This window comes from Miniopterus natalensis, chromosome 15 (assembly GCF_054644295.1).
Source record: "Miniopterus natalensis isolate mMinNat1 chromosome 15, mMinNat1.hap1, whole genome shotgun sequence".
NCBI lineage: Eukaryota > Metazoa > Chordata > Mammalia > Chiroptera > Miniopteridae > Miniopterus > Miniopterus natalensis.
The window spans coordinates 5,053,115-5,080,057 of record NC_142095.1 but is presented as its reverse complement, the minus strand read 5'-3'; the positions used below and the strand labels follow the sequence as shown (position 1 = coordinate 5,080,057).

The 26,943-nt window shown below is 50.5% G+C and overlaps 1 protein-coding gene across 2 annotated transcripts; it reads right to left on the bottom strand.

Annotated features, from left to right (window-relative positions):
• Positions 1-1,036: 1,036 nt before the first annotated feature.
• On the bottom strand, positions 1,037-26,844 carry LTF (lactotransferrin). 2 transcript variants are annotated; one of them, XM_016202747.2, is made up of 17 exons: positions 26,802-26,844; positions 22,038-22,201; positions 19,909-20,017; positions 19,430-19,612; positions 19,038-19,185; positions 18,078-18,133; positions 16,861-17,039; positions 16,096-16,270; positions 15,072-15,226; positions 13,861-13,951; positions 11,982-12,029; positions 10,886-11,041; positions 10,203-10,344; positions 5,828-5,895; positions 4,001-4,185; positions 2,438-2,627; positions 1,037-1,071 (listed from the first exon to the last, which is right to left on the bottom strand). In XM_016202747.2, the coding sequence occupies exons 1-17, from the start codon at positions 26,842-26,844 to the stop codon at positions 1,037-1,039; spliced, it is 2,127 nt and encodes a 708-aa protein (XP_016058233.2). The 2 variants fall into 2 exon arrangements, with proteins under 2 accessions (XP_016058233.2, XP_016058234.2); XM_016202748.2 differs by having other exon boundaries at positions 15,078-15,226.
• Between the last annotated feature and the right edge of the window lie 99 nt (positions 26,845-26,943).

Sequence of the window (26,943 nt, the reverse complement as noted above, 5' to 3'; positions counted from 1 at the left end):
GTTAGCATTATGTCTTGCCTACTTCCCCATGCCTGTAATTCCTACTTTCCCATGTAACCTTTGCCCTTCTACCCCATATAAGCAGTCAGTTTATGAGAGGGAGGGGGATGGCGAGAGAGCAGATTCTTGTGAATGACCCCCTGCTCTCCCATATTGCCGGCAATATTGGAATAAACTCTCATATACAATTCAACCCTGTCTGTGCTTAATTGGCTCAAGTAGTGACCCATTTGTTGTCCAGTTTCAAAGACAGAATGCAAGAGTGACCCATCCAACCCAACCCACCTGCTGCAGAAAGTGAAGGCAGCTGCTTAGACCACATTCGAAGAGGTTGGCTGAGAAAAGGGGGGGGGAACTAGTGACTAGAGGTTAACCAGAGGAGGAGGGTCAATCAGGCCAAGAGTAAGAAGCATTTCACATTTTCCTATGATGCCTATATTTGTACATTTACTATACCTGCCGCTATTTATTTAAAATACCAAATAGTCTTCTTGATAGCCAGTTTCTTTCACTGATCCCTGAATTCCTATTCTTATTCCCTCCCCCTGCCCTAGAAACACACACACATGAAATCTCTCCACTCATGCACACACTCTCACATGCACATACACACTCACACACATGTGCACACATGCACACACACTGAGACAACTATGTCAATGTCCAACCACACGCCCTTGGGAGAATAATTTCTGGCCTGTCCTTAGATTCCAGACCACCTGGCATCAAACTGCAGAAAAGAGGAAGACTTGGAACTGAAAAACTTGGAAGGAAAGGCCCAACCGTGCAGGTATTTGGTCAGACACAGATTTCAGCACCAAATTCTAGAAAAGATGAATGATGCTTAATAAAAAGTGAAAATCAAAAGCATTTCTGACTTTATTTCTTGCTAAAATGACAGCAGGGAGTTGTGAAAACAGGTGTGGCTAGCGAATTGTCCCTCAAGAAGGGAGAGGAAGGTCCCAGCAGGCCTGGGGATGGGCCACGGCAGTGAGGGCTAAGGCACCCTGGGGGGCCTGGGCCATCTTCTTGGGTTTTACCGCCTCAGGAAGGCACAGGCTTCCAGAAGTGCTGTGAATACAACAAAGCAGGAGATTCAGAAACTAACTTCTTTTTCAATCAATAAGTCAATCAAGGAAGATACTAAAACAAAGACTTTCTTCTGCCCTTTCCCACCACCGTAGGTCATGCTTGCTCTACTCATTTCCCCACGGCCCAAGGAAGCACCCTATAGGCGTGGCCCTCACCAACCTGGGGGATTCCCTGCTCTGGCCTAAGTGACACATCTCTCCACCCAGCTTCTCTCTAACTGACATTGATGGTCCCCTAACTTCAGGAATGTGAGCAATTAACATGCCCTCTGTATGCAGATCTGCTTGCAGTAGTGTTCACCTGCTCACTCACCCATTCATTTATGAATGAGTCACTGTGCCAAGTGCCCAGGGTTCAGCTTAGACAGACAAGCTCTGCCCTCAAGGAGCATGTAGTCTATGACATGTGAGCTGACTGCTTGCAAGAATCACCCTACATCTGGGTTTCTCCAAGTGTTGTCCTAGAGCCACCTGCAGCACAATCCCCTGAGACCTCAGCTGGTGGAGAGCAGGGCTTCTCCACCTTGGCCCCCCATTTGCCGCTGGGGAATTCTTTGTAGTGAGAGCTGTTCGTGCTTTCTTCAGTAGCATCCCTGGCTTCTACCCACAGATGCCAGCAGCTCCCCCTAAGTTATGAGAATAAAAAATATCTCCAGGCATTGTCAAGGGTTCCCTCGAGGGCAAAATCACCAGAGTTGAGAGCCACTGATATAGAGATGCTTGGCCTTACTCTCATCCCTGGACCACACTCCCCACCCCATCCAGCGCCTCCAACTCTGGATGATGTGGGGGGTGTAGGAAGAATCTCAGAATCATCGCCCAGAGCCTTGCAATGCTCTGCGATGTCTTCTAAATGTTTCTAAAGGATTGAATTAGTGTCAGTACAATTTTAGCCAGAAAATTGTAAGGATTGAAAATTTTAATTCAATCCTTTAGTAGGTATTTATGGTAATTATCTAGAAACCAGAATTTGACATTTTTCAATACATATGTCTGATGCATCTATGTGTGTATATATGTATGTATATGCATGTGTGTATATATGTGTGTGTATATATATACACATATACACACACATTTCATTTTACTGAATAAAATAGTAAGTTTCTAAAACCTCCGGCAGCCACTCTCAGAATTATAAGATGTAGCATGTTATCTACTGCTCTATTTCTTCTCTAAGTCTTTCCCCTCATCAATGATACTGCAGTTTCCTGAGGCATGGAGATAGTGCGTTGCCTTAATGTTTTTCTACCCATCTTCCTTCCTAGAACCCTGACCGCCTGGCCTGCCAACCTTGCCCTTCACCCACAGTGGCTTCTCAGAGGTGCTCCCGAAGGTCCACTTACGGGAGGTGGAGCACCGTCTCAGGTTAGCGACAGCCGCGACATACTCTGCTCCCAAGTATTTCTCATACGTGGTTTTGCCCTGGAGTTTGGCCAGACACTCGGTGTTGTCATTGAACAGAAGGTTTTTGGTTTCCGACTGGAACAGGCAAAATGTTCTGGGGCAGTCGCGTCCGTTTTTTCCAAACTTAGCCTGTGTCGGAGGGCAGAGAGCGCGTGAGGCGCCGAGGAAAGCAGGCGAGAGTACGGATTAGGGAGGCTGGGAGCACGTCTTCCCTCCAGGATCGCCCTGGGACAAACAGCGGCCAAAGGGAGCAGAGTGCTGGTCTTGATCCACCGTCTCGGACAAGGGTCCCCTGCCCCATGTCCTGCTGCTGCTCATGCCCCAGGTGGCAGACCCAGCCTGGGCACCGCCCAGGCCCTCAACCACGCTGATCTCACCTCCCGCCATCTCTCCTTCCTTCCTAATCTGTGGCCTCTTTCCCTAGAACTTGCTAGGGGTGACTAAGTGACAACTGAGGGTTTGGGGATCTGCCCCAAGCGTTGATCACCAGCAGCATTCTAACTGGCTAGCTCTTCACAGGGCCAGTCTGCACAGGACATCAGGTGCCACCCACCAGGTCACTTCCTTGGGCAGGTCACTTAGCCTCCCTTGGCCACAGTCCCTCCTCCACGCCCAGAGCTCCAGCAGGGCTGAGCTGTGACACCGAACGCCTCAATGACAGCAGGCCTCCCACCCGCACCAGAGCCTGTCGGTGCCCTTCCAGGCCCCTATATTTACGGCACCCGGAGACTCACTGTTTTAGCACAAAACTAGAAGTTCTCCTAGAGAATCGCAGACTTTAGGAAGCGGCAGGGTTTCCTTCCCGCCACTTCTCAGAGCCAGCCTCACAGCTCCAGAAGGTCTGCGTTTGCCGCTCTGGGCGACGACGAATGCGGGGCCTGGTCTGGAGCATCGCTCAGCCGGCCAGGCTCGGAGCTCAGAGCAAGCCGCCGCTGCCCGGCTGTGGGAGGAAGGCTCGGTCGCCGCCCTCATTTGCCTGGACAAAAGCAGGCACTGAGCCAGGCGGTGAGCACAAGTCCAGGCACAGGGGACTCAGGGCAGAAGTTAGGTTAGTCCCAGAAATCCCAGGACAGAAGCCTCTGTTGTCCTCAGTGAGACTCTAGGCAGCCCCACAGCCAATGCAAATACGGTCACCACCGGCTTCAAGCAGAGGGGCTGGAAAGAAAGGCGTGGCACGGGCTGGCTGACCTAGCTCTGTGATCGCCCCGCCCGACGCAAGCCCACGCAGTTAAGACAGGGCAGGAGGCCCAGCCAGTGCGGCTCAGTGGTTGAGTGCCGACCTATAAACCGGGAGATCGTGGTTCAATTCCCAGTCAGGGCACATGCCCGGGGTGTGGGCTCGATCCCCAGTAGGTGGAGTGCAGGAGGCGCTGGTAGACGACTCTCTCTCATCGTTGATGGTTCTCTCTCTCTCCCCCCCCTCCCTTCCTGTCTCTGAAATCAATAAAAACATATTTTAAAAAGAGAAAGAAAAATAGGGCAGGAGCCCTACTGGTCCGTACCTGCTGGTCGAGCAGCACCTGCTCCAGGTGTTCTACCTTATCCGGCCGCGACACCACAGCGTGATTCGGGGCCTGGGCCAGGTGGCAGCTCTTAGCCTCAGTCACAGGCTTCCGGGAGCCATCAAGGCACAACAGCTCGAAGTCCTCCAGCTTCAAGGCCTTAGCCCACTCTTCAGTGCCTTTTCCTGGGGAGACAAGGTGGCATCAGTGGCAGGGTCCTTCCGGGTGGGTGTCACCAGCCACTGGCCTCTTGAAACGCGCGCACTGGGGTTGCAAAGGAGAGAAGAAAGCGCTGTGAGGCTCCTCAGGCATGAGCGCCGTGTCCATACAATAAAATAGAATTTAGCCATGAAACCGAGTGGGGCACCGACACATGCTACGATGCGGGTGCGCCTTGCAAACGTGGTGCTCCGCGAGAGAAGCCACCCACAGAAGGCCACGCATTGTAGGGCTCCGTTTATGTGCAGTGTCCAGAATGGGCTAAGCTAGGGGTGGATGGCAGCCAGCTCTGGGGCGCGGGGAAGCGGCCATGCTGGAGGCCACTGAATTGTACACTCTGAACGGGTGGGTTTATAGTGTACGAATTGCATATCGATAAAGCTGTTAAATTTGTTAGCTTTTAAGAAGAAAACTGCCCATCTGTGACATATTTTCCTGTGGTTTATGCTCGAGGAGAAATTGTTTCCCCTTTCCTTTCATATTCAAGTGCTCTTAGCATAACCAGAGAAAAGAAGGAACTTCTATGGGTTTCTCAAGTATATTTAGTCAGTTCCAATAAAAAACAGTTGTAAAATCCCATGGAAGTTTAAAATTAAATTTGACATCTGCTCCCTGGAGAGCCCTTCGATGGATGGTTCATGAATTCTAAATGGAATTGCATGCATGTCTGCATGCATGCAAATGCACAGATGAACGGCTCATAAATTCTAAACAGAATTACTTATATGCATGTCTGCGTGCATGCAAATGCACAGATGAATGGCTCATAAATTCTAAATAGAATTAATTACATGTATGTCTGTGTGCATGCAAATGCAGGTGGATCGCTCAGGCCTCTGCTTCTCTCCTGCCATCTCCCCTCCAGGGAGCACTTCGCCCAGTCTCTTGGCGTTGTTCATTTGATATCGGGTCATTCCAAATTTACATGTCTGGCCTCGACTCCTCTCCCAAGAGACGTGAGGAAGGAGCGGCTGTGACTGTTGATATCTTTGAAGGAGGGAGGTGGAAAGCTGGGGCAGTTATTTCTCGGGGGACAAAATAGCAAGGCGCCTGCTGAAGAGGGGTGGGGAGGCTGAGTGGATGAGGAGAGGGGTGCAGCTTGGAGTCTTGAATTTGGTCATTGTGATTTTCATCTGGAGTGCAGAAGAGAGAGGGATCATTCAACACTGGCTGCTAGTTTATCTTCCACCATCTGGGTCCGCCTGTGACTCTCCCCCTTTACTCCCAAGGAGTTTCCAGACAGGAACTCACAGGGGGCTCAGTGAAGATGCCTACTTCCTTTTTAAAGGGAAATTTTATTTACATATGTTTGACTTTTTTTATAGTATCATCCACAGTCTCCCATCAGCTGGGAAAGGCAGATGGTATGCTTCTGTGGTTGTCTAGACAAAGCCAGGAGACATCTGCTACTGAATATTGCTGGGAGGGAAGGGGGGCGTTTCAAAATCAATGTAATACCTATAGACATTACCATGTTACCAAGTTTAATATTTCAAAATTAAAAGTCTGGAGACCTGTACACCTTCCCAGCTGCAAATATGAACACTAGGAGGTGTTGCGATGCAAGAGACTTTGCTCTGAAGGGGCAGGGGAAACACCTTCGCTTACCATTCGTGTTCTCCAGGACGGTGGCATCTTTCACAAAGGCGACATCTCCAGCGTTCTCAGCCAAGCACCTAAAATGTTCCAGGAAACAAACACATTGCCAGAGAAGAGGAAACGATCCAAGTTCTCATAAATATTTGCAACATACGTTCCCAAATCTGCAACGCTGAAGTAAACATTGAAAAGATAAAGACAAACATTTCCGGGATTTAAAATAGAAGATTGAACACATACGTGTAGCTTCCCTCCTTCTAAAATCCTAATAAAATGGTATTTGTGAGATTTTTTTAAAACAATAAGCCCATGAGAGAGAGGAGCACAAGGAGAGAGAGAGAAAAGATAATGACAATATTTAGAAGTTAGAGAGCAAATGGCTGAGCTGCCATTGACCCAGTAGACCAATAAAAAGCTGTGACATAAGCGGGACATGGGGGAAGCCTGGAAAAAAGCTGATGTGTGGACTCCAGAACGGCTCAACAACTAGAAATACCATTGAAAGTGACAGACAACAGGCGCAGTGGATGGAGCCTACACGGGTGCAGTTTAGGGGCGCTCCTATCCCACCCAGCTCCCCCTCACCCTGGCAGAAGACTGAAGGTTTGTTCGTAAGGAGACTGAACCTGAACAACACTATGGACTAGAGGCCCAAACACAGCTGAGGGCAGAGGCCCAACACCGAAATCAAGGAATACAGTGAAAATCTGTGTCTTGGAAGGTTAAACCATAGCCGCTTACCTCTCTCAGGCTCCCAAGAAGTAGGCAGGAGAATCTTGATCAACTCAAAGAAAACATCTATAGGTTCTGATGTTTAGATGCCCCACCAGTGAAATGACACAAACCAACTGCCCCACAGTGAGGTCTGTACTCGCCAAGATGGGGCAACTGATGCAGAACTAACAGTCAACTCTGGTGTTTTTCTCTTAAATATGGACAAACAGCCAGAGAGCACAGGATATTTGGAGAAATATCAGAAGCTATGGGAACCAAAGCAATTACACTCAGAGGATACAGAGACAATATAGGAGAGAGAATAAAACTTTTTAATTTAAGCTACAATTAATATCATTAAAGAGATAGAAGGGGGTGCAGCATTCATGAAACAAGAACAGGAAGATCTAAAAAGGAACAGTCAGGCTACAAAACAAGATTTTAGAAAGAACAGTAATAATAATAATTCTTTAAAATGATATAATGATTAGAATATTAAACTGAGCAAATATCTCAGACACTAAAAGGTAAAGAAGAGCAAATAATAAAAAATAAATAGATAGAAAATTATATGATAATGCAGGAGAGTTTATAATTTAAGAATTAAAGTTTAAAAAGAAATCAGAAAAAGAAGTATGGAAATTATCAAAGAAATAAGGAAGTAAAATTTCCCAGAACTGAACAACTTGAGTTTCCAGACCAAAGGGCCTACCAGGTGCCTGATCCAGTGAATTAAAAAGAAAACTCACATAAGGAAATATCATTGTGAAGTTTTAGAACACTAGAAATTTTAAAAATCACTTTTTAATGTTATTTTTTATTTTTTAAACTTAAAAAGTTTTCAAGAAACTAGTTTTCAAAGCACTTTGCATTTGATGAGACCCAAGACTAATTTTTCCTAAAGAGTTTTCTCATTCATTATTAAATCACTGTAAATTCAGAGAGAAATATCGTATATGTCTGATTTATTTACCCTTCACAAAATATTATTTGTGTAGATCTGTTAGTCTAAGACACCTCATAAGCCTTCTAAAAGTTATCTCAGAATGAGAAAGTAAAAAATAAGTTGTTGAAAACTCAGAAATAACGTTTTCATGAAGAAAAATTTCTCAACAGAAAGTCTAGAAATCAGAAGACAATGGATTAATGTTTTAAATTTGCTGCATCCAGGCAACTTTCTAAGTTACATTCTGGATAGTTATTTCACATATCTTCTACTTCACAGATTCTCTTTTTAGCTATATCTAATCTGTTAAGTGGATCAACTACATAGCTAATTTCAATTGCTGTATATCTTTTTTCCCTTGTAGAAATTCTATTTATTCATTTTAAAAATACTATCTTGCTTTTACTGCTTGGATTTTGCTTCTGGTGACTTTTTCACCTGTGTGACTGGTTGATATTATTATAATTACTTTTTACTGTATATTGATCATTACTATTGAGAACGTGTTTCTGAGCAGTCTTTGAGGCCTAACCTGAAGACGCTGTCTTTCAGACAGGTTCCTAGAGGAACTACTTATTCTGGGACCACTTTTTTGAAAATTTATGAATTGAAAATTTCTGGACCATCCCAGGAGACACAAGTTTGAGCTATGAATCCATGCAAGAGCTAGCTCATGGTTTCAATTTCTCAGGAACGATGTGTATTTTCCTTCCTGTTTTCCTCAACATCCAGGCAGCTTGAAGTGCCCTAGGAGTAGGTAAGCATGAAAGTTCCTCTGGGCTTGAGTTTGTCAGAAAATGTAAGTGTCTTCAGGGCAAAGTGCCTTCACTTAGCTCTCCGAATTCCAATCCTCCCTGAATAGGAATTCACTTAATAATTCTTTATTACTTTGTCAGTTACTCGGTGCTTTTAAGAATGTGTATGTGTGCGTGTGTGTACTTAGTCCAGCATTTTTGCTTATTTCCAGTGGGAGAGTTGGTCAAAACAGCCTAATGCTATCATTTCCCAGATCTGGAAATCCTGTCAAAATTCCTAGGGAAAATGTGTTCCAACCTACACTTAGTTCTTCAGCAAAACTATAAATCATTTCAGTAACATAAAGATCTTTTCAGGCATGTAAATACTCAAAAAATAGCAACTCCTATTCGCCCTTTCTCAACAAGATTCTTTTCATTCCCAAAAAAACTAAGAAATCTAACAATACGGGATCCAGAAAACAGGAGATTTAACATGATATATAGAACCAAGGAAAATCCCGGAATAGTGGTCAAGGGGAATCCCAGGACCGCAGATGTGCAGGGGCCCTAGAGGGAACCACTCCAGACTGGGCAGGAGGCCTTCAGGGGTGACATTCCCGGGGAAGCGATGAACCTGAGACAGTACCCTGTGTGTACGTCTTGTTGGGAGAGTGACACGATTGGCAGAGGGTTTTGAGATGAATTGGTGATCATTTTTTAAAAGCACAGAAAAATAAATGAAAAATAAGACATCTGTTAAGTTTGCACAGAGCATACAAACACTTTGTATAAATAAGGGAAGTATCTTGTTGGAACACACATTTAATATGAGAATAACATGTATATATTCATAATAATGTAGGCACCGAAAGTGACATAATCTTGCTGGGGGCTAAAAGGGAGTGAAGTTTGTGGTTGTGGGTAGAAGAGGCCCGGGAGCAAAATGAGAGGATAGATCTTCTTTTACCATAATAGAAAGTCACCAGAAAACAGCTGACAGTTAAAAATCAAGAACCAGCAACACAAGGATGTGAGAAATATAGAGGTAAGCAGGACTTCTGGTTCCAGCTTTCAATATGAACAATAGACAAAGCATTTTCTCCTAGTATAAACAGAAAGACTAAGGTGAAGTGTTTCCAGGGAAATAATATCTTGCTATCGGTTTTGGGGGAAAAAAACCTTATATGATTCCTTTGGGTTTTTATCAGATATGTTTCTATTCAATATTTCTGAGTGAAATCACATCACAACTTTTCCATTTGCAAATCCTTACTCCCTTAAAGATATGTATGTACATTCACGAAATATTTTTATGAGTCATTCAGAGTATAGTAAAAGCTACTTTTGGATCGGAGAGGCGGCTACTAAATTTTTAAGGAGGCCTCGGTGCATGCCGCCACCTGGTGGTGAGATGGAGAAAAATGGGGAGGACTCGCTGCGCCCCTCAGACCCTGACGGAGCCGAGTGCCCCCGAGAGACAAATCCTGAAGCATGGGGCTATAGAATGTGGCTTGTGGCTAATCGCTGCAAATAACCAAGCGCTTGTAACTCTGAAACCCTATTTTTTTTTGTTATTTTTCACTTTGCTAGTGGAGAACACTGCAATACTGCTTTTTCTCTTTGCCAAAATCAAAGAGAAAAGTCAAGTGTAAAACACAATGACCTAGAGTGGGGGCGAGGGTGGGGGCTATGAAAAAAAATGCTTCCCCATAAAACTGAATCATAGATAGGGCTGAAGATAGCACATTTGATTTTGAGGGTGGGGACAGTGAGGCCCACTGGCTGGGGCCCGCAGGGAGAAGCCCAGCAGAGCTGAGGTCAGACAGCCCCAGGCCAGCTCCACCTTCTGGGGTGCTGAGTGTGGTGGGAAGAGCCCATTAGCAGACCCCCAAGGTAACCCTCGGCTCTGCTGTGACCTCGTCTGGCCAAGATGTTGGAGGGTGTGGCACGAGGCCCTCTCCTGCTGGAGCTGGAGCACGGCACTCACCTGAAAGCCCCGGTGTAGCCATAGTATCGCTCATTGCTGTTGGGGACACACTTGTTCTTGCCCGCGTCGTTGCCAACACACAGGGCGCAGAGATTGGAGTTCGGGTCTGACCCGGGGGCACAGCTCTGGCTGAAGAACTCACCTGCAGGGAGGGCCGTGGGCGGGCAGTGAGCTCTTCCTAGCAGCCTCCACCTAGCAGGGGCCACCGCTTGGGTCAGTTCATTCTGTTGCCCAGGGCAGATAGAACACTGTCACTGTCACGAGGAGTGACGTGTGGCCACCAATCCAGAGCCCACCAGAAGTGGGGAAAGGCTTCAGGCGGCAGGCACTGGCAGAGAGCCTGACTGGGGCTGGGGAAGAGCCTACGGCTACAGAGAGGGTCCCATCGTCACAGCCTCGAGCTGGGGGCTCCGCTGATGAACTTGGCCCCCTGCAGAGAAACAGACTGAGTGTGTTTTACCTCGGAGTGGGGCGGCTGGGGTGTGGGCAACTGTGCAGAGAACCAATCAGTGCATCGGGACGTCGAGGCCGCCCCGGGGGGGGGGGGGGGGGGGACTGGCTTACACCCATAGAGACTCCAGGCCTGCGAATCCCCCGCCCGTCCTTCCCTGAGCTTCCTGTGGAGGCTTCAGCCTTATACGCCCACCCCCAGGGTGGCCGCCCCCTTCCTCAGGACTCCTTACCAAACCTGCAGGAGCCTGTCTGGTTGAAAAGCAGCCCCATGGGGATGTTCCAGCCTGCGGTCCTGTCCACAGCCGTGTGGCAGGACTTCTTGCCTCGCAGAGAATTCCAGTTGAAGCCAGTGTTTGATTTCTTGACAACCGCCACGGCCCGATACCCTTGGGTGACAGAAGAGCACGTCTTAAGCTCCAGGGGGCCTGGCATACGGACCCTGGTGCAGCTTCTGCACCTCAGGCCAGATAGGTCAAGAAGCATCATGGGCAACGGCCGGGGCTGGTCAGGTAGACCGAGAAGGCTTACGCTGCTGTCCTGGGTTAAGGTGGCATTAATTTGGGCTATGAAATGAGGTAGTCAGAAAAGCTGATTCTTTAAGTGATTGCTGGGATTGCCCTTGACCAGCCACACACTGTCCCTGGATTCTAAACCAGCAACTCCGATGGAAATTCCTAAAGCAACACACACTGGGCATCCAGCAGGACCCCTGTGGTGCGTAAATCAGCGGCTGCAATGCGCATTGGGCCAGAGCGGGGATGGCCGCCAGGTTAAGTGCTGTCTGGGTGCAGGGGTGTGTCTCCAGGGGTGTGATCGCCCTGGGCTGAGTCCTGTGCTGGGAGAGGGCCCTTGTGGAGGCAGCCCTCCTCCTGCCAGGGTGCACCTAACAGGCCCCCCCCCCCCCCCCCCGTGGGCAGCGCAGAGCTCATCCGCAGCTGAGCAGGCACCAGCTCTGGCCGGCAGGCGGGGCTGGTGCACAGGGCACGACACTGGCAGAGAGATGGAAGCTGCCACAGTGTCATCTATGCCTGGGAGTGGGACTTGGGGCAGCTCAGGAGACCGTGGGAGCCACGATTCCTCATCTACAGGAGGTGGAGACGTGACACCTCTCCTCCCACGTGGCCAGGACGCAGTGAGGGCTCTGAAACTTACCTGCCAAGTGCGAAGGTCAATCCACGCATTGGTGATAATTATCTATGAACTATCTGCATCTTCAAAAGACCTTGGGCTGCATCTCTTTCCGTGAGCTTTTTAAAGTTCCCGCCACCTCTTCCTCCAGCCACAAGAACTTACCCTTGGCCCTGAAAGTGGCCGATGCCAACTCACCTTCCACTGGTCTGTTCACACAGTCCCGGTTGCTGCTTTCTTCAGATTCTGAAACACAAAAAAAGCAAAGTGTCGCTCAACACTCCGATTTATGGAGAAGTCACGGACTTTCAGCTCAGCGACGCAGAATCAGATTTGAAGGGATTGTCCCAGCGGCTCTGGGCGACAGAGCTGCATCCAATTTCTCCAGAAGACACAGACACAGATGTTCCCAGCAGCCGCCCACTGGAAATGACCCAGCCGGACACATACCGGCGGGAGAGCCACACAGCGGACCACGTCGGAGCCCAGACTCCACAAGCGGCGCTCCGAGGAGGAAGAGCACAATCATCACACGGGCAAGGGCGCGAGACAGCGCCTGCTGCGAGCTCCTTTGACATGAAGCTCAACACCAGGCGGCACCGAGCTGTGCCCTTGGACGTCAGGAGTCACCGCCCTGGCTGGATGGAGCGAGGGGGCTGATGACGGGAGGACCCAAAGGGACTATGAAACGTGCTGTGTCTCGATCTGGGCACCAGTGCTTGAGGATGCACCGGTGTGAAATGTCATTGAGTTTATACGTATGTGCACTTCTCTGTATGTGTATTATACTTTCCTAAGATCTTTCTCAAAATTAAGCAGAGAAGCGATTGTGTTTGCAGCCGCTGCAGTGCCAGCGTCACTTTCTAACGCCAGTGCCACCTCCAGCTCACTGAGCTCCAGCCGAAGGAGGAGGGGGGTAAGTAAAGAGGTCTCCAAACTTTTTAACCAAAGTTTAAAAGCCGGCTGCCTGCAAATCCACTGGTGGTCAAGCGCCAAGGAAGCAGCTGGCTACCAAAGCTGCTCGCAAGAGTGCGCCCTCTACTGGAGGGGAGGAGAAACCGCATCGCTGGAGGCCTGGTGTCGCAGCTCTGCGTGAAACCGGACATTATCAGAAGTCCCCTGAGCTTCTGATTTGCAAACTTCCCTTCCAGAGTCTGGTGTGAGAATTTGCTCAGGACTTCAAACCAGATCTGCGCTCCCAGGTGCAGCTATTGGTGCTTTGCAGGGGCAAGCGAGGCTCATCTGGTTGGCCCTTTTGAAGACACCAACCTGTATGCTCTCCATGCCAAACTTGGAGCAGTTGTACCCAAAGACGTGCAGTTAGCACGCCACATACGTGGAGAACGTGCTTAAGAATCCACTATGATGGGAAACATTTCATTTTTTAAAAAAAATTTTTCTCGTCTTCCTGTTATTGGTAGTTCTGAATGTTAGATTTTTTTTGCCCATGGGGTCAAAAGTTACCTAAGTATATAATACTACAAGTGGAAAATACGAGACAGAAATCAGGTATTGGCCGTTTTTCCACTTTCATTTGTGTGTGAATTTTTTTAATATAAATGTGGGGACATAAAGCATGAACGCAAGTCAAAATGTTTCAGGAACAAGTTTCCACAATTCAACTTCATAACGATAGAAATAAACCTGCTAAATTTTTCTGGACAATGCCAGCGCTTGGATTTTTTTAAAACAAGTAAATTTCTGACTGATGGCAACTAACTGGTGTTGGTAGCATTTTTATCACACAGTAGATTCCAGCCATTCACTATACTTTCTGAGTCGTCCGACCTGCGAGTACATGTTCTTAATGTTGTCTGCCTTCTGTGCTGTTCCTGTAAGTTTGCTATTAAAATACATTAAACTGTTTTTTTAAACTACGAAGAGGAGACCATTGTGTGCTTTGTCAAGCTCAGCACAGAGGCTCTGTGGGGAACACGCCCCTTTGCTGATGCTCCTGTTTGGACGTATCCATCCTTCTCAGTGTCTCCGCCTGGACCCACCGAGTGGGGTGACTCCTCTGTCTCCCCGCCCCAGGGCCCAGGGCGAATCAACCAGAGAGGGCGCTCCCCCCACTTACTTTGGCTCTCTGCCAGGACAGGCACCAGACCACATTTGCCCGCAATGTAGATAGACCCTCCGTCCAAACTCATGGCGTCAGCTTCTCCTTTCTGCAAAAGACAAAGCAACTCTCCGGCATCACACTGAGGCCACTCCGTGTCCCGCCTGTCTTTCCAGCTCTCCGCAAGGATGGCTCTGTGTCAGCTGTCCCAGGGAAGAAGCAGGGAGAGGCAGGGAGTGTCTGAACTGAGCACCCAAAGCAAATACCACGTGCACTGTTAATCCACAGCCAGCCCCACACGCCTTTCATGCTGCCACTGGAAAGACCTGGCACAGGCCGCCCTGACCCTCTGTCCCCTGAACAAAACCCTTTGTGCGCTCTGGGCACTCTTGGGACACCCTCCTGCACAGGCCTCACTCACTCGGGAGACAGATGCAACCAGCTGACTACACGCCAAGGGCTACGCCGAAGTTGGTCGACAAACGAGCAGAAATTTCTAATTAAATTGGCTCCCCAGCAGGATGGATGCACCCACACTCCAGCACAGAAACATGGGTTCGTTGGGATCCCAAACTCCCTCTTTGGCCCAGTGGTAATTTTTTGCAATGATATTAAAAGTGACTGGAAACATGCATAAGATTTCTATTCAAGGATGCACATCACGGGGTTATCGGTAATAACAAAATAAGGGGACAAGAGGAACAGGGTCAGGACCAAGCCACATCCACAGGAAGATACCCTGAAATCATTTTTTCAAAAGTATTTTCAAAGAATGCATTCACGTGGGAAAATGGCCATGATACGCTATTAAGAGAGAATTCAAATACCACCTGACCAGGATGACCCAGGGCTGTGGCCTTGACGCATCCATGCACCCAGAGTCCTGGGCCGGCAGTTACCCAAACTTCAGCTGTGATGCCTCTCTGTGTGAGTCACACTGGCTTCTGTTATTTATTTTACATCATACCTTTCTATAGTTTCCAAATTGCCTGCAATAACTGTGAGCTGTTCTTAGCATCAGAAGTGTGGCAAGCTCGCAATAAACACTTTTTTAACAGAAAGCTGCGCCTGTTTGCACACTGTGCACTGGGCCCACCCTGCCTAACCCCACGCAAGTGCCTCTTCACGCCCGATCGCTTCTAAGCAGATGCACCCGACGTGGGGTCTTCTATGGAACCCGCTGCCCCACCCGCAGGTGACACAGGCTCCCACCTAGGGTGGCCCCCTACCAGGACCAGGGCGATGCAGTCCTCGGTGGTGGTGGCACTGGCACAGGCCACTCTCCCGGGGCTCTGGCTGCTCCATTGCTGGCACTTGCGCAGCTCCGCGGGGCCCACCGCGCACCACACGACCCGCGTGCGCCTCGCCTCCACCTCGGCCGTCGCTGCCGGGAGGGACACAGCTGTCAACTGGGGCACTGAGCCTTGCCGAGGACACCTGGCACTGCCAACCTCCCTGGGGCCAGGCTCCACTCCACGCGCCCTTCCTGCTTGGCCTTCCCGCACGTGCGGACCCGCCCTGCTTCTAGATGGAAGAGTCCCGCTCCTGCCCCTCGCCCTGTGCCCAGCCCTTCCTCCCGCGGGCCGACCCCCTTGTCTCTCAGTCCCGTTCTCCTGGCTTCTAACCCACCCTTCAGTCCTTAGTGTAACGCCTTTACTAATATCTCAGTCCCACAGGACGATGGCTCCAGAACACAGAGACAGGGACAGCCCCCAAGAGGCGGCCTAGGGGACCCTGAGCCCAGCTCTGGCCTCCCTGAGGCCAAGTCGCCTCTGGGTTCACCCAGACTCCACCCCCAGCCTGGCAGTGGAGGAAGAACCTTGGCTGAGCGGCCCTCTGTGGTCTCCCCAGCCGGGACCTGAGCCCAGGCACCGGGCGGTGCGCCCCCAGGCTCTGGCTCACCCCAGGAGCGCCCTGGCTGGCTTGGCTCGTGTCCATATCTCTCCCCTCATAGGAGGCAAACTGATTTTTCTGCCAGGGCTGGGAGCCTGATGTACACAGGGACACGCGGCAGCGTTACCCGTGGGGCTGACACATGCCTTTGGAGTCACTCCCACACGTTAAAATGCTCTTAGTGGACAAAAGACACTCACACCTGTATCAAACCTACCACGGGAAAGACCTCCAGTGGCAGGACACGGGAAAGTGACCACTAGGGGGCAGGGCCCGGCTGCTTGCACTGGGGGGGGGTGAAGGGGGGAGCCAGGGGACTCAGCAGGGGCTCCCCACCCACACCAGCTGGCCCTCACTCACTTTCCTTCAGGCTCTTGATGGCAGTGACGTAGTTGGAACCAAGGTACAGGCCGGCATCTATCTTCGAGGGGATCCTCAAAAACCCTAGGGCATTATCTTTGAACATCAGGTCCTTCTGCCCCGGAGGGGAGCCGAAGAGCTGGAACGCTGGTGACTTGCCTTTTCCAAACTTCTCCTAATTAAGGAAAAACCGAATTGATGGTGTCAGTGGTAAGCAAGGAGGACACAAAACCAGTGTTGCAAAAGAGCGTCTGGGACTTGGGGGTGAGCCTGAGTGTGGGAGCCTCGGCTGGAACTTGGGGATGGTCCTGAGGGCGGGAACCTTGGCTGGAACTTGGGGGTGAGCCTGAGTATGGGAGCCTCGGCTGGAACTTGGGGGTGATCCTGAGTGTGGGAGCCTCGGCTGGAACTTGGGGATGGTCCTGAGTGCGGGAGCCTCGGCTGCCTTCCTCAGGAGCGGGGCTCGGGCCCTTTCCTCACATAGCTCCGTTACGGCTTATTGCTTAGAGCGGTGCTTGGGTCCAAGCACCTTAGGGTCCTGAGAATGTCGCTTCTCTCCAGCGCATGAGACCCTGCGAGTCAGTAACGCTAGAGAGGCTTCGGAGCTCCTGCTGCCCAGAGGACACCTGGACGAGCAGTCCACTGAGTTCAGACGCGCCTGGGCAGCGAGGCCACAGAGGGACTTCTAGAGGGACAGGAGGTTAGGGGAGGAGGGAACCCCCAGCACCAGATCCAAGCAGGCGGGAGGGCTACGGGTGCGGATACCTGTGCCTGGCGGAGAAGCGCCCAGATCAAGTCCTCCTCGCCACCCACACTTCGGGCCACAACAGCGTGCGACGCGACCCGGGCCAGGTGGCAGTCCCTGTACTCATCCACTGGCCTCCGAGTATCGTCTAGGCAGAGCAGCTCATACAGGTCTCTCTCAGCCTTGTCTGGCAGGTTCTCTGGGGAAAGGGGGGGAGGGGATTGGGGGACCCAGATGAGCCTACCCCAGGTAGTGCCCATGAGCTGGAATTCCCCTTCCCCCGTGGAATTTGAGCTGGAGGAGGAATCTTCCACAGTGGACAAAACTGCGGGTCCCGAAAGAAAGCCAGCGGGCTGCTCCAGAACACTCAACAAGGTAAAGACAGTGCCCACAGAGCCTGGGGCCCCCCAGTGCCGCTCCGACTAGATCACACAGGCTGCCCCTTGCTGGTGAGCCGAGGAAGCTGAGCCAGACCCCACCTGTTTCCATAGCAACCCCACCCAGGAAAGGGTAACATGATGGGGACAAACCAAGGGACCCGCCAGGGGGCGCTGTCTTAGCCACATCTCTAGAAAGAGCAAAAATGGATGGAACGTGGTCGGCCTGCCCGGAGGTCCTGGGTGAGTGTGGCGGCCTGTGCGTGCCCAGCTACGGTGCTGCAGGGTGTGGCCCCTCAGGACACTCTCCAGAGACAACAGGAGGACACGAGTAAAGACACGAGGCATGGGGCCGCCTGCGGTAGAGGGAAGGCCAGGATGACCCGGTCCATCACTAGGGTGACAGATGAGTAAAAGCTGGTGGATGGGGCATCCCCGGTTAGAGCCACTGAACTAGGCATTTCTACAATAGCACAGGGAAATCTCTAGAAGGAAATGCCGGGTGGGAAACCTTGGTGTCAGCGTGGTTTCTAATGCTCAGTAATGGGGGTTCTAGTGCTCAGTAAAACCCCTGTGAGCTTAGGACCCAGCAACCCAGACCGGGTACAAAACCACATACATCCGGGAGGACACGTGTCAAGTTCCTTGGCACGGAGCCTGCGAGGGGAAGAGAAAAGCAGTGGGCACAGATTTAGAGAAAACTGATGGTTTAAACTATGGAATTATATAGGAGAAGAACTGTGCCCTGTGGGGAACCTTGATAATAGTGTGCCAGGAACTGAGGAATCCAATTAGCTCAATATTCAGAATTATGAAAAGATAAAAGGAGGCAACCCCATAGCCCTTCTCTCTGCTCTTACCGAACACTGTACTGTCCTTGACAAAAGCCACGTCTCCAGCTCTGTCTTTCAGACACCTGTGAACCGAGAAGGCACAGAGGGTCAGCTTCTTCCTTGCGCCCCCCGTGGAACAGGGGGTGTCTCCATGGGTGTCTGCTCCTAGGAGGGCAGGGCTCCGAGGCTTTGGGACACCCTGACTGGGAAGGTGGCCGGGCCACCCCCAGCAGATTCCGAGGAGAAAGGGCTCAGGTACTGGCCAGAGGCCCGCACCTTTCGCTTTCAGAGCTGAGAGGGTGAAACTTTGCATTTCTATGTAAAAGAGAGTTTTGAAGCCTCTACACCAAAGGACAAAGTCTCCGTATCCTTGGCCATGTTGGTTCTTTCTCCCAGGACTGAGTGGACAGAGGAGCCCTGAATGGCAGAGGAGTGGGGAGGCCTCCCTCTGCAAAAGTGCCTGAGCCCGGGAGGCAGATGGGGGTGGGGGAGCAGCCTCAGCCTCAGCCTGGGGGCAGACAGGGCACAGGAGCCAACTGGGCAGGACTTGCAGTCTCCCAGCTGGGGCCGGGGGGGAGGGCACGTAGGACAGACTAACATCAGCCCGGACACCCCCCATCCTGCCCAGTGGGAGCCTGGGACTGGCTGTCTCATGACAAGACTCCTTCACCCATCCATGGTTGGGGAGGGGACAGAAGTCAGCAGGTGGAACCCAGATAACACAGGGCAAAGTCAGGTCCACGTTCTCTGGGAGAGCGCGGGGCCACCGTGGAGGGACTGCTCATCAGCTGGTGTGGACGTGAGGGGACACGCTGGGCAGTCAGCACCCCCTCTGTGCACAGCTCCTCTGTCTGCACAGCAGTAGGAGGCCTGCACCTCCTCTCTGGTCCCTGCAAGTGGGCTGAGCTCTGCTTGGGGCCAGAGAAAAGGCCTCCTGGCCTGAGGACATGTGGCACTCGGGCCACTGGGGAGAAGATTCTCACTCACTTGAAGGCACCCGAGTAGCCAAAGTACGGTTCCTGGGAGGAGCAGGCGCATTTGTTTTCCCCTGTCCCCGCACACAGGCGACACAGGTTGGGGTACTGTTTCCCATCCGCGCAGGGAACACAGCTCGAGGAGAAGAAGCTGGCCGCGGCTGTGGGGCACAGAGACACAGACACGAGTGTGAGGAGCCGGGCCACGCCAGCCGAGAGCGCCCCGTGGGCAGCCCGAGGGCCGTGCTCAGGGGCCAGCTCCCCAGGGCAGCGGGACAGGGAACCCCGGGTTCGCCTCGGCCCCGCCCTGGAGCCACCTGCGCGGCCCCCTGTGCGGTCCCGGGTGCTGTGTGCGGGCTGGAGCGGAGACCCCTGCCCGAGCCCCCCAGGCCCCGGCCGTCTCACCTTGCTGAAGGGGCTCGGGTGGCCCTGTCCAGTTCAGGTAGGGACGGAGTGTGCCCATGGGGATGTTCCACCCCGCGGACCTGTTCAAGCCGGTGTGACAGGACTTCACGCCGCGCAGCTGGCTCAGCTGAAGGCCGCTGCCCTTCCTCGCTATGGCCACGGCGTAGTACTGGGTCTGGGGGTCTGCAGGGGGCAGGGAGAACCCAACGCTCTCAGCCTGGCCCCGCGGGAGCAAAGCAGCCCTTGGTGGGAAGGGGACCCCTGTGCTGCAGTTTCTTCTCGTGCACAACTGCCCAGATGCCCCGGAGCACGGTGTCCTCCCCCAGGGGTCAGCCTCTGGCCCAAAGCGCCCAGGGACTCCCTTCCTTCAAGTGCCGTGTCATCCGAGACCACACCTCTGTCAACTCGTCCACTCTGACTCCCCAGAGCCCAGGGCCAGGGCCCCGGCCACCCCAGCCCTGGGTCCCAGGGGGACTCGCCTGTTTCGGTTCCGTAGACCTCCGCTGCCACGGGCCGCAGTTTATAGGGCTCCAGGCCTGCCTCCAGCACCAGCCCGCCGTCGAGGGTCACGGCGTCGGCCTTCTTCGCCTGAAAGCAAAGCGCCAGGCCGACTTCAGGAGAGAAAGGGCCTAACGCAGGCCAGGGGATCGCGGGATGCCACAAGGCTCTGCGGCTGGAATGATGCAAAGGGGCCAGCGTTTGACCATGTCCACTCACATCCCGCGACAGGTGGCACAAACCGAGGGTCCCTCTTTTGGGTCAACGGGCACCAGCCCAAACGCTTTAACTCTTGAGGTTGGCACGTTGCCTCTTTTCCATGTGCCTACCCACCTACACAGGGTGGGGCAAACGTAGGGTTACAGTGGTGAGTACGCGAAATACAGTTTATTCTTGTATTATTAATTATTGAAGCATTTTCCATACGAACAACTATAAACCTACATTTGCCCCACCCTCTCTAACGCTGCTGAGTACACCTTCCTCAGTGGTTTGCACAGGGTGTCTCCAAAAAATGTACACACACTTTAACAGCTGATAGCTCAATGTTGAAAATAAAATGTATTTTAATAAATGCTGCCTTTATAATTATTCAAAGTGTGTGCATACTTTTTTTGAGACACCCTATAATTAAAGTTGTTTGTTCTAGAAGCTTTCTTTCCTGCTTTTGCTCTGTATTTATTTATAAGTTCTTTCTTATTGACTAGAAATTTTAGTTATTAAGCTATCTTAAAATTATCATCCTCTCTTACCTATTCTCATAGAATGTAGGTTGCAATCACGTGTCAGAGCTGGTGCACATTCACTCCCATGCTTTCTAAATCTCTGTTTAAATGTTTCTACTGGGCTACAAATTAATGTTTTATATTAAAATCTGTCTGTTTACTTCGTCATTTAGCTCATTGCTTAAAAGCTGAAAGGTTTCTGTTTCTGCTATAGTCCTGCTAATGCATCACTCCTCTAGTCTTTCAATAACACATTTTCTTGGTAACCGCGTAGCCTGCCCCTACTTTATTTTACTGTTTGGTGCGTCAAACTGCCTTCAAATGGGACTCTGCTAAAAAGGCAGATTTGGGTTGAATAGGTCAGAACAGGGCTCAGGAAACAGCATTTTATTTATTTGTTTGTTTTGTTTGTTTTTAATCCACACCTGAGGATATTTTCTCCACTGCTTTTCAGAGAGTGGAAGGGGGAGAGAGAGAGAGAAACATCGATGAGAGAGAGATCTGGATGCACCCGACTGCACACGCCTGACCAGGGCTGGGGGTCCAGCCTGCAGCCGGGGTACAAGCCCTTGGCTGGAATCCAACTTGGAGCCCTTCAGTCAGCAGGCCGACGCTCTAACCACCGGGCAAAACTGACCAGGGCAGGAACAAGCATTTTAAACCAGCAGAAATGCTGGTGCTGTTTGTCCACAGGCTCTAGTTGTAAAAGAATATCCTAAAACAGTGCTCAAACTAGATGTTTTCCCTTAAGTACTGTTCCGATAACCTTGATCTTACTGAAAACTTTTACACAGGTTACCCATGGCACCGAGAACACATTTGTTGGGTGAATCAGTAAAAATTATTTCCATGTGTCTTATATCCCAACAAACAGAAGGAATCTGAAATCATCCAAAAGTCATGATTCTCTTTTCTGTCTCTGAAAAAATGTCTTGGACAAATGTCTTTCCCACGTCTGGTGCCCTGGCAGGCCCCCCAGCATGATGTGGTGACCATGACCGGCTGAGCTGATTTCTCTCAGGGTTCAGAGGTCATGACCTTCTGGAGGTTTTGCCTTTCAGAGTCACCTTGCCATTTGCCACTGTTACATAGTCATCCAAGATCACTGCTGCTGTGTCACTTTTGCACAGTTGTTATCGACAGTTTATGCTGAAGTCCCAGGTTCCCCACACATGGTCTCTCCACTTTAGAATGTTAATTTCTACATTTCAAAACAGCCTTATGTCCTATGAGAGAGGACTGCCCCCAGCTGGCAAGCGCCCAGGAAGAAAAGCAGAGGGAGGAGGGCAGAGCAGTTGTTCATTTTAGTCCATGCCCTTCCCTTCTCTCCCTTTCCCTTCCCTTCCCTTCCGCTTGGTCTGACCCGACAGCCGGTGCTGACTTACCGCGATGGCCTGGATGCATTCTGTGTAGGAGGTTTTCTTAACGCAGGAGACACGAGGGCCGGGCTGTTTTCTCAGGTTCTGCTGGAGTTTCGAGCATTTCACTGCCTCTGCTTGTGATATGGTGCACCACCGAACGCTCTTCCTCCGGGTAGCCAGGCACAGCCCTGGGACAAGGCCAGGGAGTCGGGGTTCAGCCGCCGCCCACGGAAGCGGCTGCCTTACCTTCGGGCGGAGTTTTCCAGACCCTCCGTCTCGCCCCCTCCTCGCCTTCCCTCCATCCTGTGCCTAAGTCGGGCCTCTCTCCTCAGGTGGAGGCGTCTTACTGGCCTGGACAGAGGGCTGTGATTCTCCATAGATTAGAAGAGACATTCCGAAGCCCTGGCTTCTTTTCCTTCCTGTGACTGACACCTTCCCACCATTAGAAAAATGGTGATGATCCCTTGCATCAGTTTGTGGCGTTCTTCCACCTGCCTTGTCCCACTTGAACTTGGGAGGCAGGCGGGAAAGGGACTATTGCTCCTCATGGGGAAACTGGCTCTTGAAGGGGCCTGAGTGGCAAAGTCCAGCCTCGAACCCAGGTCCCTCTAGATTGTTGTGTCTACAAGCATCTCCCCAGGGGATGCCACGGGAACAAAGGGAAAGACACCCGATTCCCTGTGAGTAGCTGCAGTAAGTGGTGTGCCGAATGGGTCAGTGCCACCATCAAAACTACTTCTCTGCCAAGCCTGCCTCGGTTGCTAGACTCTCTGCAGTTAGGGAGAAGGCGGGACCCGATTTGCTCACAGCTCTTAAAGACCACAGGGGCCCTGGCCCAGTAGCTCTGTTGGTTACAGCGTTGTCCCATGGACTGAGGGGTCCCGGGTTCAATTCCGGCCAAGGGCATGTACCTCAGTAGCAGGTTCGACCCCTTGCCCTCGTTGGGGTGCATGCAGGAGGCAACCAGTCCATGTGTCTCTCTCACATTGATGTTCCTCTCTTTCCCTCCTTCTCTCTCTCTCCCTTCTGCTCTCTCTGAAAAGTAATGGAAAAAATATCCTCAGGTAAGGGTTAAAAAAAAACACACATGTGACCCTGGCTGGGTAGCTCAGTTAGAGTGTCATCCACATGCGGCAAGGTTTCCAGTTTAATCCCTGGTTAGGACACATACAGGAATCACCAATGAATGAATGCATAAATAAGTGGAACAACAAATTGATGTTTCTTTCTCTCTTTTTCTCTCTTTCTCTCTCAAATTAAAAAATTATAAATTAAAAAAAAAAAAAAACACACACACACTCACATGGGCCCTGGTAAAGGGCACCTATGAAAAACCTACAGTGAACAGTACATTAAAATGGTAAAAGACTGAATGTTCTCCCCCTAAGGTCAGAAACAATGCAAAGGCATCCACTCTCACTTCTTCTATTCAACATAGTACTGGAGGTCCTAGCCACAATAATAAGGCAAGAAAAGGAAAGAAAATAAGTAAATAAACACATCCAGATAGAAGAAGTAGTAAAATGGTCTTTATTTGCAGACAACATGATCCTCCATGTAGAAAATCCTAAGGAGCCTACGAAATGCTACTAGAACTAATAAGTGCAACAAGGTTATGGGATACAAGATCTGTATATAAAAACCAATGATATTTTTGCTTACAAGCACTGCATGATCTGAAAATAAAATTAAAATATAATCTATTTATAGTAACATCTAAAAGAATAATACTAAGGAAAATATTTACCAAAAAATTGAAGACTTATACACTGAAAGTTGCAAAAGTGTGCTAAAGGAAATTAAAGGTCTAAATAAATGGGGAGACATTATATTCGTGCTTTATAAGACTCAATATTATTAAGATGGTGATTCTCCCTAAACTGATATAGAGAATCAACACAATTCCTATCAATATATCAGCGGGTTTCTTTTTTTAAAGAAATTAATAAGCAGGTTCTAAAATTTATATAGAATAAATAAATAAATTTATAACAAATAGACCAAATAATCTTATATAATTTATCATTTATATTTATATAACATAGATAGAAAAGCCAAAAACAATTTTGAAAAAGAACAAAGTTGGAGGAATTTTACTTCCTAATTTCAAAACATACTATAAAGTTAAAGCTATGAAAACAGTTTGGTTTTAGCATAAAGATACACATATAAATCAATGAGGCAGATTTAAGAGTCTAGAGGCAGATTCTTATATTTACAGTCAATTGATTTTTTACAAAGGTGCTAAGGCAATTAGCAGAAAGGATAGTCTGTTACCAAATGGTGCTCACACCCTTAGATACCCACATGCAAAACTATAAACTTAGAGCCCCACCTCACGCCATACACAAAAATTAACTCAAAGTGGATCACAGAATTCACTGTAAGAGATAAAACAATTGAACTTTAAAACCCAAAAGAAAAGCTTTGCAACCTTGTGTTAGGCAATGATTAATTACCTATGACACCAAAAGCATAGTCTATGGATAAAGAAGTTAACAAACTGGACCTATCAAAATTCAAAGCTTTTGTGCTTCAAAAGAAAGTAAAGAAAATAAAACCACGTGCACAGGCTGGGAGAAAATATTTACAAAGAACTCTTGACAACTCGGTAAGAGGAAGACAGACAATCCAATAAAAAATAAGCAGAGGAGATGAGTAGACATTTCTCCAAAGAAGAAACTTGAATGGCTAATAAGCACATGAAAAGATGCTTAGCATCATTAGTCATTAGGAAAATGCAAATTAAAAGCACAGTGAGAGAATCATTTCATACCCACTGAATGGTTATAACTAAAACAGAAGATAATAAGTGTTGGCAAGGATGTGGAGAAATGGGAACCCTCATCCACTGCTGAGGATGGGAAATGGTCTACACTTCGCGAAAATGTTAAACACAGTTACTGGGTGGCCCCCCAATTCCACTTCTAGATCTATACCCCAAAGAAATAAAAACATGTGTCCCCAGAAAGACTCCTGCGTGAGTATTCACAGCAGCATTATTCAGAAGGGCCAAAATGTGGAAACAACCTGGATGTCCAACAACTGGCGAGTGGCACATCCAAACAATGGAATGGTATTTGGCAATAGAAAGGAAAGAGCCACCGGTGGGCGCAATATCACTGAGCCTCATTTATGCTGGGTGAACGGATTCGACACAGGAGACCACATATTGCATGAGCCCACTCATGTGAAAGATGCATGAAGGGCTCACATAGAAACAGGAAGCAGATCGGGGGCTGCCTGATGCTGCGGAGGGAGGGGGATTAAGCTGAGTGGTCATGAGGACTCGTACTAGGGGGTGGATATGTCCTAAATTTACAGTGATAGTTGCACCACTTGGTAAAACTGCTGAAAAATCACCGAAATAGGTGAATTGCATGAGATGTAAAATGTGCCCCAGTAAAGCTGTTACAAACAAAAAAACAAAGACACTTGCCTGCAGGGCCCTCCTCCCCTTGGGATGTGCTTCAGGGTAGAACACTCAGCCCTCTGCCTCCTCCACTCCTGAGCCACCCCCTGCAGTCAGCCCAAGGTGTTTGAGGCACCCTGTGGCTCCAGGGCTCAGGGGGCCAAGACAGCCAAAGATTCCAGTGAAAATGGGCACAGCTCTGAGCCAGAACCCTGGCCCGTGGCCTCTCTGTCTCTCCCAAGTGGCCCCAACCCTGTGCTGTGGGCCCAGCAGGCCACACATGGGGGAGCAGAAAGGAATTGGTCCTGAGCAATTGGCCCTGGACAGGCCCAATCCTGCCTCGGGGAAGAGAGGGATGACCAGCAGCCCTGGGAAGGAACGTGGAGAAGGCGACCAGAAGGCAGGGGCCGGGTGGCGCCGTGCTCCCTAGGTTTGGGGGCTTAAGCTCACTGCTGCTCTCTACTACCCCCTTCGGGCAGACAGCCCAGGAGGGGGCTGCACTGAGTTGGCGCGGACCGGGTGGGGGGCTTTAACCCTGACCCCACACTCGCTGCCTCAGTCCCTCGGTCCTGCCCATCACAGCCCTTCCTGCTGCTGCCTGGGAGCTTCCCCTTCACTGAGGAAGCCCCGCCCGAATACGCCGTGTCACTAATGTCCATCGCCGGCCGGTGCCCTCAGAGCACCCCAGAAATTACTTCAGATATTGGGGTACTGAATTAACAATTGTTTAGTGCCTTCTATAGAATCCCTTCTAGCCTGGGCACATTTGAAACCAGAAATCGATTTCTCTCCGCCCCCCGAGCAAGGTCCTACCGGGAGGTCTGAGGCACCACCCTTGCCCGTGTGGGGGGAGCGCGCGCCTCCACCCGCCCCGAGCAGGCGGCACCCTGCTGCCCTTCTCCGCGCCGCGGGAAGACGCTCGGACCATTCTTTTAAATGAAGAAGCGGGCTCAGAGAGGCCCTGTCTTGCCCAAGTCAGCACAGCCCTTGCAGGAGCTAGGATCTTGCGCCCCAGGTCTGCTGCATGTGTTGGGCAAGTCACTCACCTGTTCCGAGTCTCATTTGCCTCCCGCTTAAACCGCTTGTAACAGTACCACGGGTACCAAAGGTCCTAAAAGCTCCTTGAAGGACAAAACTGTCCAGGGTCCGGGAAGGTGCCTGGGAAGCTCTGCGCAGCTCGAGGCTGCTCCGACCAGCTTAGAAGCACCGGCTCCGGCTTCACCCCAAGCGGGTGGGCTGGACCGGCTGTCACCTCCGGGGCTGCAAGCACTGGGTGCCAACAGGGGGTGGGGTACGGGGGAGGACGGAACACTCCACAGGGCACGGGGACCAGGACACCCACTCAGTGGGGCTGGGCCCCAGGAACCTGTACTCACCAAGGGCCAGGAGGGTCAGCAGGGTGGGGAAGATGAGCTTCATGTCTGGGGTCCTGGGATGACTCCAGAGACTCCAGTGAATGGAGGCTCTGCCACCTGCGCTTGCTCTGCAGCCCTTTATTTAGGGCTTGCTGGCCTCACG

What these genes read in the sequence shown, in the direction of transcription:
- LTF (XM_016202747.2), bottom strand. Translation starts at nt 26,844, where the DNA reads ATGAAGCTCATCTTCCCCACCCTGCTGACCCTCCTGGCCCTTG. An exon ending in CGCTTCTCCGCCAGGCACAG is followed by an intron (nt 16,271 to 16,860) that starts GTATCCGCACCC and finishes TTCCTTAATTAG; the next exon opens with GAGAAGTTTGGAAAAGGCAA. An exon ending in GACAGGCTCCTGCAGGTTTG is followed by an intron (nt 10,345 to 10,885) that starts GTAAGGAGTCCT and finishes CCCTCCCTGCAG; the next exon opens with GTGAGTTCTTCAGCCAGAGC.